We start from the raw sequence: 13487 nt of genomic DNA on the forward strand, positions 1-13487 counted from the left end.
ATCCCCATCTTAGGGTGGCAACCATCTGTTCCAGGAAACACCCCTAACCTGGGGGAGTACCTGACTGTGACCTAACACCAGTTTCCCTGGGATGTTTGGCATGTGGCTCCCACTTCTGCATCCGTCGACAGCAGCATGACCACCAGCCCCCAAAGGGCCAGCATTGCCCTTAACCACCAACCCCTCCCAAAGCAACTGCAAAATCCCTTGTGCTGACCCCAATATCCCCGCAAGCTGCCTCCCATAACTCCCACCATGCTCTGCAACTTCCCACTACTTACTGCATCACCTAAACCTGTGCCACTCCCTGCATGTACCATCCCCCAGTTCCATCCTGTTCCCATTGCCTCTCATCCATGACTTTTTTTTGGCAAGTAGAGTTCTTGCCCCTTAGAGATGTGGTCAGGGATGTGAAATCTGTAGTTGAAACTGTATTGTTGGACAATTTTAGTTAGTAGTTCCTCATGGAAGACTTCTCAATTTAATCGGATCCAGGATTTTCATGAAACAGTTCTATAACAGCCCCTTGGTTAGGATCCTTGGGCAGATTTTTCAGAAAATTAATTTGATGCTACATGTTGCATTCTGAAAGCTGCAAAGCAAAGATGAGAATCGGATAAGATCACATTTGTATTTTCTACTATGTCTATCCTTTGTGATTTGACTAGATTGCTTGAAAATGTTTAAATGCTTTTATTTTATTTGACCTGTACCATTATTGAATCTTTTGTTTAATGTTGCATTAGTAATAAGATACCTCTTTCCTCTTCAACTTCTGGAAGGGTTTTAAAGTACTACAATGTAAATTCTGACAACAAAAATTTTTTTTTTCAGTTTCATGTTTGATGAGCCCTCCAGTTATCTAGATGTTAAACAGCGTTTGAAGGCTGCCATCACAATTCGCTCCCTTATAAATCCAGATAGGTAACCTTCCAATGTATGTTGTTGTACCAGCAAGTAATGAACCCTTGAACAACTGTAGCGCTCAGTACCCACAATAGCTACAATTATTCAGTCGTGCCTGAATTCTGACAGCTAAATTTTTAGTGGCTACCTGCTATTTTTCTTTTAATAACTTGAGTTGTTGGGGAAGCTATTTAAAATTTCGCATATTGAATATTTATTGAAATGTTTTCCAACTGCAATAGACCTCTTGAGCCAGCCATGGGAAAATTGCAATAAAGCTATGTTGTGAGATAATATACTTTGCATGTCAGATTTCAATATATTGCAACAGTATCATAAACCAAATCTGTCATTCATCTCAAATCCTCTCTATTACCTCTTTAATCATAATGATACCAACTGGCATACCCACTTGTGCCAGCATCGTTGCTGAAGCGATAGAGCCCCGATACCTGTGCATTTCCCACTCGCATAGCTATTCAAATAGAGCTGCTAGTGCACCGGTTACAGTCATATTAAGGTTTTCATTTTCTGTCTTTCGTTATGAACACTGTTGCAATCTGACCGCTGTTGTGAAGTTCCCCACTTGTCAACAGACCCTTTAAGCTGACGGTAACATGTTCACACCAAAGAATTTCAGAAATATTCTGTGATTCTTCAGTGTTTTTCTACTGTGTAAATCAACATTGAAGCTGTATTTTTACAGGTAGCAAAAGTTCAATTTTTGAAATCAGGAAAGGCACTCAAACGTTTTTAAAAGTTCATATATTGTGTCAGCATATGAGGTTTCATTTTTACATAACATGGGTGTCCAGGCTGTTCTCATGAACTACATAGGTGCATGCTATGGAACCTCAGGGGCCACATACAATGTTTAAACCACTGTTCTTATTAATTTGAATTAAATTTAAAGTTGCTAATATTATCTATGTTCCGATTGAAGATTTATTTACCAGCGAGGCAATGGTGCTATTAAAAAAACTTTCAAATTTGAATATTAAAATTGGATCAACTAGGAAATAAGAAATGAAACTTTGCACAATTAGGGCCAAGTTATCTGGGCTTCTCGGGCTAAACCACCAGTGCTTGGGACCCATGTGTTTGACTTTCTGATTTATGCACATCATGAAAGCCTATAGTGCATATGACATTTTTAGCCCACCTGATTACTAGTAAACAAAGTATCAAGTGAGATATAAATCTTAAGCTTCATAATTTTCTCTTTATCCTCCAGGTAGCATTTGTTTAAAATATTGTATTGTATTTTTGTAGTTTATTTTATTTCTGGTTGATGGGCAGTCCAAATTTTAATTAATCTATTATGTGCTAACAGTTTAAAATATTTCTTTCAAGTTAAAGTGAATTCTCAAAGACAAAATAGTTCTAGCAATTAGAATATTTTGCGATGCCTTCACGAAGCAAGAATTTTTTGGTTTGATTCTTAGATCTCAACAAATGAGCTTTTCTAAACTCATTTTAATTAAAACTGATTCATTGTTATAAGGCTTTGAAAAGAGCATCTTGGTGGCAGAATTTCATTTGGGTAAAGGTTACAGTACATGTTTTATCAGATACTATAATTTTCTCATCTTTTCACAATTAGGTATATCATCGTTGTGGAGCATGATTTGAGCGTGTTGGACTACCTTTCTGATTTCATTTGCTGTTTGTATGGTGTGCCGAGTGCATATGGTGTCGTCACCATGCCTTTCAGTGTTCGAGAAGGTAAAACTTACGTGGATTAAAACCTTTCTACTTAGTAACCATGTAGTTTACTATTAAACTTGGAATAAGTTTTATTTTTAATGTGCACCTGCAGACTGCGTGCAAAGGCCATCTCAGATTTTGAGGAGTAAAATTATAGAGTTTTAGCATCCCCTGCCTCACTACACTGATAGGTGCTTTGAGAACATTTCAGGTGAACAGGATTGAGTTTTATGTCGCCATGTGCTGAAGTTCATAAAGAGTAAACTGAACTCTTTGCCCTTTATGAGCATTGAGATTTGAAGGTAGTTCAGCATACTGCATGGGAATTTACTTTTTAAAATCCACTTCACACTGGTTGCATTTCACATAGGCAGTTTCACGTAGGTTACAATGAGAGGTTATCTCCTCAAGGTGACCTCGTGTTACCCATGATAAATTGATATATGCTCAGACTGGTTGTTTTAACTTGAAATCAGTAATTGATAAAACGTCAGTAACTGGTATAAAAATAAATGTCATCCACTTATATAACTGATCATATACCTACAATTGCACAATGCTGTTCATATTTTGTTAAAACAAATTTTAGGTTAAAACCTCGTGTCAGGCTCTATATGCATCCGTAGCAAAACTACAACAATCTAACTTAATCGAATGGACAACCTGCAGCAATGCACAATTTGTATTTTTGTTCATCATAGAAAGGAGTGTCCTGAAGCTAACATTGTAACATGTGCCATTGCTATAGTCATGAACCCAGGAACACACATTACATCTAACTGATGACTTTATGTTCGGTCAAATATTGCTGTTGAATTTTCTTCTTAGTTGAAAAAGCATAAACCCAACATTCTACCATTGTTCTAAAAATCATAAAGGCTATTTATTTCTCAATAGGTATCAACATATTCTTGGATGGGTATGTGCCAACAGAAAACCTGAGATTCCGAGATGCCTCTCTAATTTTCAAGGTGGCTGAAACAGCAAACGAGGAAGAGGTCAAGAAAATGTGCCGATATCATTATCCAAGAATGAAAAAAAAGATGGGCGAGTTTGAACTGGAAATTGGGACTGGAGAGTTCACAGATTCTGAAATCATGGTGATGCTGGGAGAAAATGGTGAGTGTCAATGCTGAGATCAAGTAACATGATATTTCAAAATAGACACTTGGTATGTTGACATTTGTTTGATGCAATGGAGTGTCAGAAAAGGTATCAAGCAACATGAAACCATGGCATTTGTGTTGTACTTTAAGTGCTTAATTAAAACAGCCGTCGGTAAAGATAAACAGAAAAGACAAGGAAAATTGACATCTTGATCCTATGAAACTACTTGGCAGATTTGTGACCTTGCAATTATATGCTCTGTAGATCTCTTATACATTATGTAGTTCTCCTCAGCATCTGATTATTTCTTCTTTCAACAGGTACAGGGAAGACCACCTTCATCAGAATGCTGGCTGGAAGATTGAAACCTGATGAAGGAGGTAAAGTACTATTTAGGCAGTCTTAGCAATTGGAACTTCAGACTATAGCTCATGCTATCAACTCTGCAATAGTAACTTTATAAAATACATAACTATTAACTCTGTGTTACTAGGTGCAGTGCCTGTTCTAAATGTCAGCTACAAACCACAGAAAATCAGCCCCAAGTCCCAAGTAAGTACTACAATTTTTCGGGCTTTTTTCAGATTATTGGAACATGAAGGAGGATTGGGACGTCCCACAGATTTTCAATACCACCTTGTCCAATCCTGTTTAGAGCATTAGTCTTCGAGCTGCGAAAATTGCTCCTCAACTATGGTTTTAAATAATTGAAGCTCTCAAAACTGAGGTCAAAAGAAGTTAAATTAAAAGTGTTCCTGAACCAACTTGTCTGTACCTGAATATCTCAACATCTAGATTTATACAGCCAACTTTAACCACCACCATGATTAGCCCTGATCAATGTTCCCTCTATTTTTTCTTAGTTTTGCACAGCCTATTTGTTGCACTGTGATCCTTATTAAGATTTCCCCGTGTACATGCATCTTAAAGGCAACATTGGCTATGCACAGCCTGTTTGTTGCACTGTGCAATATGTTTTATATTGCTGTGCAGCTTAGAGGGAACATTGGTCCTGATCAATTCCAAACTGAAGTGTCATAGGATTTACTGAAGGTAAAAAAGAAACCAGTGTCCTCAAATATTTTCATGTGGCAAAAAAAAATTGATTTGTTAATTTTGTCATGGGATTAAAGCCTTATTTGTTACACTTGCTATTAGACATGTAACTTTTATAAGAAATGGTTATGACTTTTAAAAAATGATATCTCTGGTTTACTCTTCCAGGGAACAGTTCGCCAGCTGCTTCATGAAAAGATCAGAGATGCCTACACACATCCACAGTTTGTGACTGATGTAATGAAACCACTGCAAATTGAAAGCATCATTGATCAAGAGGTACTGCTTGAGCTTTTCTTTACCTTGAATTGTTATGCCTTGTGTATTGTCTTGGTTTGATTAATGTGAGAACTATTTTAAGGAAAGTAAGGAAGATCCTTTTGGTTAGGCAGAATTATGAACTGGCAAACACTGCTGAAAGCGTGCAACAAGGCAAGCTGACTCTCAGCCGTCATGTCTACTGTGAACAAACATTCACTATTTGATCTTGCATTTATCTACCAGTTCTAATATAGAAAACTACCCATGGCACTTCAGAGACATGAAAAAAGAACACCATGCTGAAGGAAAAGTTAGGAAGGTGACTAACAACATGGTAATCAAATAGATTTTAAATAGGGTCTTAAAGGAAGATAGGGAGGTGGAGATGCAGAATAGATTAATGGAGAGAATTCCAGCGAGTAGAAACTAGACTGCTGAAAGCACGGCAACTAATGGGAGAGAATTTTCTCCCCATCGGGCAGGCCAGTCGGGAGAGTGCGGGTGCGGAGCCGATCACTGTGCGCCGCCATTTTACGTGGATGGGCCAATTGAGGCTCGCTCAACGTGATGTGCACCCGGAAGCACTCAGCGCTACCTGTGCAGGGGGAAGGAGAGTCAAAGCCTACGCAGGAATCTCCCTGAGGTACGGAACTGCCTCGGAGATTAATTTCATTATCAAAAATTGAAAAAAAGAATAAATAAAATTATTCAGACATGTCCCCTCATGTCCCATTGTCACATGAGCTGGGGTATGTTTATGAATTTTGTTGAAACATTTTATTTAATTTATAAACCCTTCACAAAGCCTCATCCTGCCCGTGGATGAGGTTCCATGAAAAATGCAAAGGCTGCTTGGGCTCTTTGCCTGCCCGCCAACCTTAAGGTTGGATGGGCAGCCCTGACAATTAGTTCAACTAGATTATTAACGACCTTAACAGGCCTTTGATAGTTTGGCAGGCGTGCAACCGACTCCAGTGTGCGCGTCATTTAACACGTTGGCGTGTGGGGCCGGCCCCGCATACCGAGCAGAAGATTCTGGCCATGGTTGTGCAAGGGAGAGTTGGATGTACAAGAGGTCAGAGTGAGGGGGATGGAGAGCTTCAAGGGAGTTGTGGGGCTGGGGGTTGTTACAATAATGTGATGGACAAGACCACGGAAGGATTTAAAGTTGAGGATAAGAATTTTAAATTGGGGGAACTGGTATTGAATATAAGTCAGCTGGGCCAGGGTGCTGGACAGGCAGCATAGTTTTGGATGAGATGAATGGTGTAGAATGTTCAAAGAGAGCATTGGAATTATTAGGTTTGGCTATAACATCAAGCAGAATTTTGCCGTCGGCGAGCAAGGGACCGGGCCCGCTCACCGACGCATAAAATGATGCAGGATGACATCGGGCGGAACCCCCGACGAAACCCCATCCCATTTAAATTTTCAGGAAGGCGGGGTCGCTGCAAAACCAGCTGCGGGCCCACTGACCTGTCATTGGCCAATTGAGGCCATTGACAGGATCGTTTAAACAATTAAAGGACCTGCCCGTCCAACCTTAAGGTTGGCGGGCAGTCCAGGATCCCCAGCTGCAAATAGAGAAAACATGAAACCTCAACCAGCGGTGGAATGAGGTTTCATGCAGGGTTTTAAAAATTTTAATGAAGTTATTCTGTAAATTATGAACATGTCCCAACTCATGTGACATTGTTACATGAGGGGGACATGTTAGAGAATTTTTTTTTCTATTTTTAATATTTTTCAAAGTGGAAGTGATCCCCCTGAGGCTGCACTTAGCCTCAGGGAGATGTGTGCTCTTTCGTGCGCATGCACGAAAGAGCGCACACTCGCTTTTAGGGAATCCCCCTCCACCTGCACAGGAAGCACATAGCCCACCCATGTAAAATGGCGGTGTGGCCCGCTTCACTGGCAGGGATCTGCTCCCCGCCCACCCAACAGGCAGAAAATTCTGCCCATCATGTTTCGGGATTTTTTTTGACCTGCAGAAAGAATTGGAATAAAGTTGCCTTTATACTATTTTAAGCAAAGTGTATTCTCAGTTTTTATTTGGAAAAGACACTTGGGCAAAAGGTCATTGTGCTAAATGGAAGTTGCTAAGAGGGTTAAATTAAGAGAATGGGTTGCGTGGGCTACATTTGTATTCCCTCAAGTACACAATATTTAAGGGATGATCTAATTGAGATGTTTTTGATGATTAAAGGTGTTGACATGGTAATTAGAGAGGAACTTTTTAGTGCTGGAGTTCAGAATGCAGGGTGCAAACCCTTAACATTAGAGCTAGGCTTTTAAGAAGTGATGTCGGAAAAAGCTTTTTCACACAAAGGATAGTGTAAATTTGAAACATTCTCCCTAAAAAGTTCTTAAAGCTAGGTCAATTGAAAATTTTGAAACTAAAATTGATAAATTACCTTATAGATTATAGATTGCAAGCAGATATAAGATACGGATCTGCCATAATTTAATCAAATTGCTGAGCAGGCTCATGGGGCTGAATGGCCTAGTGCTATTCCTAATTTATGTTCCATAGAAGGAAGGTAATCGAAAAGTGGATTAAATGTCAGTAGGAAACATTTAGGGCACAGTGAGCACAGTATCATAAGGTTTAGCTTTAGCTATGGAAAAGAATAAGGGCCAATCCAGAGTAAAAATAATTAATTGGGGAAGGGACAATTTAAATGGGGTGAGACTAAATTTGAATCAAAGATTGGCAGTCAAAAATTGAACAATGCACTGCCTATAAAGAAGAGTTAGGCTGAAAGGTAAGATGGACAACACCAGATGAAGTAGGAAACATAACAGATGTCAGGTTGATAATACAAGTGAGAACCTGGCTGAACATAGAAAGTTCAAAGGAGAAATGAAAAAAAGAAGCAAAGAGATTGTATGAGAAGAGACTGGCAGTTAACATACAAGAGAATCCAAAAGTCTTCTATAGGCGTATAAGTAGTAAAAGGAGTAAGGACAATTGGGAACCAAAAAGGGGATTTATTCATGAAGAGAGAGTGCATGGCCAATATACTAAATTGATTACTTTGCATCTGTCCTTACCGAGGAAGATATTTCCAAAGTTATAGTAACAGTTCAGACATTGGGTGCACTAATAATTGATGAAGAGATGGTACTAGAAAGGATGGCTGTAGTAAGTTTTTAAATCATTCAGATGCATTTGAAGATACTAAGGGAAGTAAAGGTGGAAATTGCAGAGGCATTGGTTATAATCTTTCCATCCTCCTTAGAATAGGCCAGGTGTCCCAGAGGGCTGGAGAATTACAAAAGTTACACTCTTGTTCAAAAAAAGGTGTAAAGATAAGCTCAACAACTACAGGCAGGTAGTTTGTCCTCAGTGGTGGGAAAGCATTCAGAAACAGTAATCTGGGACAAAATTAACAGTCACTTGCTCAAATGTGGATTAATTAAAGAAAGCCAGCATTGATTTGTTGAGGGCAAAATTGCGTTTAACTAACTTTTTTGAGTATTTTGAGGTAGCAGAGAGGGCTGATGAGAGTAATGCGGTTGATGTGGTGTACATGGACTTCCAAAACGAATTTGATAAAGTGCCATGTCACAGGTTTGCAGCAAAATTGAAGCCCGTGAAATGAAAGGGAAAGTGGCTTCATGGATACAAAGTTAGCTGAGTGACAGGAAACAGTAGTGGTGAATGGTTTTTCAGGCTGGAGGACACTATTATAAGTGGGGGTCCCCAGAGGTCGTTATTAGGACCACAGTTTTTCTTGATCTATATTAATGACCTGTACTTGGGGATGTGCAGGACACAATTTCAAAAATTACAGATGAGACAAAGTTTGGAAGTCTTGTGAATTGTGAGGAGAATATTAGACATCAAGAGGACTGGTGGAATGAGGTACATGTGGCAGATGAAATTTAATTCAGAGAAGTGTGAAGTGATTCATTTTGGTAGGAAGAATTCGGTAAAGCCAAACAAAATAAAGGATACAATTCTCAAGTGAGTGCAGGAGTAGGGTTGTGCCTGAAGGTTGATGTGCACAAATCGTCGAAGGTGGCAGAACAGGTTGAGAAAGGAATAAGACATACAAATCCTGGGCTTCATAAATAGAGTCCAAAAACACAGAAGTTATGATGAACCTTTATAAAACACTGTTGCAGCCTCAACTGGAGTATTATGTCCAATTCTGGGCACCACATTTTAGGAAGGGTATAATCGGCCATCAAGTCTGCTCTTCCATTCAGTATGTTCACGGCTGATCTTCATATTTCAGCTCCACTTTCCTGTCCACCCCCTGTAATTCATGATTCCCTGAGAGATCAAAAAATCTGTGCATCGCATCCTTAAATATTTTCAATGATGGAGCATCCACAAACCTCTGGACAGAATTCTAAAGATTCACCCAATCCTTTGAGTGAAGGCATTTCTGCTAATCTCACTCCCAAATGATCATCCCCTTATCGTGAGCCTGTGCCCCCGTTTATTAGATTTTTCAGCCAGGGCAGCAACCTCTGTTTCTACCCTGTCAATCCACTTCAGAATCATGTGTGCTTCAATGAGGTCACTTCTCATTCTCCTGAATTCCAGGGAATATTACTCAACCTGTCATCATAGGACACAACCCTGTCATCCCAGGGACCAATCTAATGAACCTTGGTTGTACTGCCTCTAATGCAAGTATATCCTTCCTTAAATATGAAGACCAAAATTGTGCACAGTACTGCAGTAGTGGTCTCACAATTGTAGCAAGACTTCCTTATTTTTGTGCTCCAGTCCCCTTACAGTAAAGGCAAACATGCAATTTGCCTTTCTGATTGCTTGCTGTACCTGAAGACTAAGCCCTCCATGTTCCTTGTACGAGTACAACTAAATTTGTCTGAACATCAACATATACAAGTTCCACACCTTTTAATAGTTATTCTTCCTTTCTACTCTTAATGCCAAAGTGAATAACCTCTCATTTCTCCACATTATACTCCACCTGAAACCTTGTTGCCCACCCACTTAACCTGACTGTATCTCTACAGCCTCTGTGTCCTCCTCACAACTTATATTCTGCCTAGCTTTGTATCATCAGCAAGCTTCAAAACTTCTGTCTCTTTGACAAAGTCACTAATATAGATTGTAAGTAGCTGAGGCTTCTGCACTCATCTTTGCGGTACTCCATTTGTTGCAGCCTGCCAATTTGAAAACCTTAAGGATGTGAAGGCATTGGTGAGGTTGCAGAAAAGATTTTTCAGAATGGTTGCAGGGATGAGAGACTTTAGTTACTTGGATTGATTGCCAAAGCTGGGACTATTTTCCTTAGAGAAGCAAAGTTGAAGGGAGGTTTCATTGAGGTGCTCAAAATAATGAGGAGCCTGGACAGATTACTTAGGAAGAAAGTGTTCCCATTTGTAGAAGGGTCGAGCACACCAGTTTAACTAATTGGCAAAGGAACCAGACGTGACATACTGCAAAAAAAGGTTTCCCTCGAGTGCTTAGGATCTGGAAAGCACTGCCTAAAAATGTGGTGGAGGCAGATTCAATCATGGCTTTCAAAAGAATTGGATACTTATCTGAAGAAAAAGAGTCATTGGGGGGAAACGTGGGGGAGTGTGACTAGCCAGGTGGCTCTCGCAGAGAGTCAGCAGAGACACAACTGGTCAAATGATGACCCCCTATGCTGTAGCCATTTTATGATTCTATGAAAAATACCTTGTGCACGTTTTAGAAAGTTTTTTGCTTCCCATCTGCTTGAGTAAAGGGAATTAAAAAGATATAGGTTGAGGTACAGGTTGACAATGTGGCTTTTGAAACTGGACAGATACAAGAGAAGTCAGGTTTGTTAAAGGGAAAGCCATGAGGCTAGAAATACTAGAAAATATTTAGAACCCAGCTGAAATAAGATGACCAACCAATGTGGCCTAGTATGGCAAGTTCTTTTACCGGCATTATTATACAAAAAGTAAGGTTTTTTTTATGGGTTGAATTAAGTGAGCCCAGTAATAATGATTGTACTTCTATGTTCGCCTTGCTATGAAAGAAAGCAGTTTAATTCATATTTGGTCTCATCTCATATGAACTAGGAGCAGGAATAGGCCATTCGGCCCCTTGAGCCTGCTTCATCATTTGATAAGATGGTGGCTGATCTGATGGTGACTTCAACTCTACTTTCCTGTCTATCCCCTATAAGCTTTCACTCCCTTGTCAGTCAAGAATCTATCTAACTCAGCCTTAAACATATTCAGTGATCCTGCCTCCACTGTTCTCTGGGGAAGAGAATTCTCCCTGAAAGAAAAAAATACTCCTCTATCTTAAATGGATGGCCCCTTATTTTTAAACTGTGCCCTCTAGTTCTAGCCTCCCCCATAAGGGGAAACGTCCTCTCAGCATCCACCCTGTCAAGTCCCCTCAGGACCTCATATGTTTTAGTAAGGATCACCTCTCACCGTGTATTTGATCCACCATATCCAATTCAAGTTACTGGGGTACTGTTCAGTGGCCTGCTATCTTATAGGCGGATACAGGACAAATGTGAGCCAGCTTCCATAAAATAAGATGCTTAGCAACTGATGCCACTGTAATCAAGAAGCAGTTTTGAATTGTTAACAGTTACAAAGGTATCTGTGAGGGTTTCACTGACAGGTGGACTGATTTGGGATGGAAAAGGACAGTGTTACGGATGTGGATGTAAGTGGTCTTTGTGTTGGTGAGGGCATAGGTTGGAAATTAAGGGCAGGTTCAAACAGTGCATTGAGGTTGAAACAATCTGATTAACAACAACTTGCATTTATATAACAGCTTGAACATAATAAAACATCCCAAGGTACTCCACGGAGGCATTATATGATATGACACTGAGCTGCATGAGACACTTGGGCTGATGATATAAAGCTTGGTCCAGAGAGGTAGGTTTTAAGAAATGTCTTAAAGGAGGAAAGTGAGGTAGAGTGGCAAAGAGGTTTAGGGAAGAAATTGCAGAGCTTGCTCTGAAGGCTTCTAAAGGCTTCTGTAGGTATGTGAAAAGTAAAGGTTACCAAAAACAAATGTGGGTCCATTACAAGCAGAGTCAGGAGAATTTATAATGGGGAATAAGGAAATGGCAGAGAAACTAAACAACTACTTTGTGTCTGTGTTCACAGAGAAAAATACTAAAAACCATCCCAGAAATAACAGTGAATCAATGGACTAGTGTAAATGAAGAACTGCAAGATACTAATATTGGTTTTTATTAAAAAGTACTGGAGAAATTAATGGGACTGAAAGTAGATAAATCCCCTGGACGTAATGATCTACATCCCAGAGTGCTGAAAGAGGTGGCTGTTGCGATAGTAGATGCATTGGTGGTCATCTTTCAAAATTCTATAGACTCTGGAATGATTCCTGCAGTTGGAAGGTGGCAAATGTAACCCCACTATTTAAAAGGAGGGAGAGGAAAACTGGGGAATTACAGACCTATTAGGTTAACATCAGTCGTAGGGAAAATACTAGCATCAGTGATAAAGGATGTGATAACAGAACACTCAGAAAATAATGGTAGGGTTGGACAGAGTCAACATGGATTTATGAAACGGAAATCATGTTTAACAAACATTTTGGAGTTTTTTAAGTATGTAACCAGCAGAGTGGATATGGGGGAAACCAGTGGATGGTGTATATTTGGCTTTTCAGAAAGCTCCTACACAAGAGATTAGTAAACAATTAGAGCACATGGGATTGTGGGCATATACTGGCATGGATTGAGAACTGGTTAACAAATAGAAAATAGAGAGCAGGAATAAATGGGTCATTTTCAGGTTGGCAGGCTGTTGCTAATGGGGTACCACAAGGATCAGTGCTTGAGGCCCCAGCTATTCACAATCTTTATCAATGATAATGTGGATGTGGGGGTTAAATGTAATATTTCCAAGTTTGCAAATGCTACAAAACTAGTTGGAAGTGTGAGTTGTGAGGAGGATATTATGACGTTTCAGGAGGGTTTGGAGAGGCTAAGTAAGTGGGCAAAAATTTAGCAGATGGAATCCACTTTGGCAAGCAAAACAGAAACACAGTATTTCTTAAATGGTGAGAGGCGGGGAAGTGTTGATTGTCAAATGGAGTTGGGTGTCCTTATTCATGACTTACTAAAAGCTAACATGCAAGTACAGCAAGCAATTAAGAAGGTAGATGGTATGTTGGCTTTTATTACAAAAGGATTTGAGTATAAGAGTAAAGATGTCTTACTGCAATTATAAAGGGCCATGGTGAGACCACACCTGGAGTGCAGTTGGTGCAATTTTGGTCTCCTTACTTAATGAATGACATACTTGCCATAGAGGGAATGCAACGAAGGTTCACCAAGCTGATTCCTGGGTTGGAGAGATTGTCCCATGAGGAAAACTTAAATAGCCTGTGCCTTTATCCTCTGGAGTTTAGAAGAATGAGAGATGATCTCATTCAAACATACAAAACTTTGCGGGTGGGGGAGGGGACGGTCTAGAACCAGGGGACACAGTTT

The 13487-nt window shown here is 39.9% G+C and overlaps 1 protein-coding gene across 3 annotated transcripts in view; it reads left to right on the forward strand.

Moving 5' to 3' along the window:
• The window catches only part of abce1 (ATP-binding cassette, sub-family E (OABP), member 1), a 69988-nt gene that overhangs the window by 45897 nt on the left and 10604 nt on the right, over positions 1-13487 (forward strand). For all 3 annotated transcript variants that reach the window (XM_041185499.1, XM_041185506.1, XM_041185515.1), the window contains exons 9-14: positions 835-924; positions 2510-2631; positions 3511-3732; positions 4041-4100; positions 4214-4272; positions 4945-5055. In XM_041185499.1, the coding sequence (XP_041041433.1) occupies positions 835-924; positions 2510-2631; positions 3511-3732; positions 4041-4100; positions 4214-4272; positions 4945-5055 (664 nt within the window). The remainder of the gene's footprint in view (positions 1-834; positions 925-2509; positions 2632-3510; positions 3733-4040; positions 4101-4213; positions 4273-4944; positions 5056-13487) is intronic.

The sequence above is a fragment of the Carcharodon carcharias genome, chromosome 1 (assembly GCF_017639515.1).
Source record: "Carcharodon carcharias isolate sCarCar2 chromosome 1, sCarCar2.pri, whole genome shotgun sequence".
In the NCBI taxonomy this organism is placed as follows: Eukaryota; Metazoa; Chordata; class Chondrichthyes; order Lamniformes; family Lamnidae; genus Carcharodon; species Carcharodon carcharias.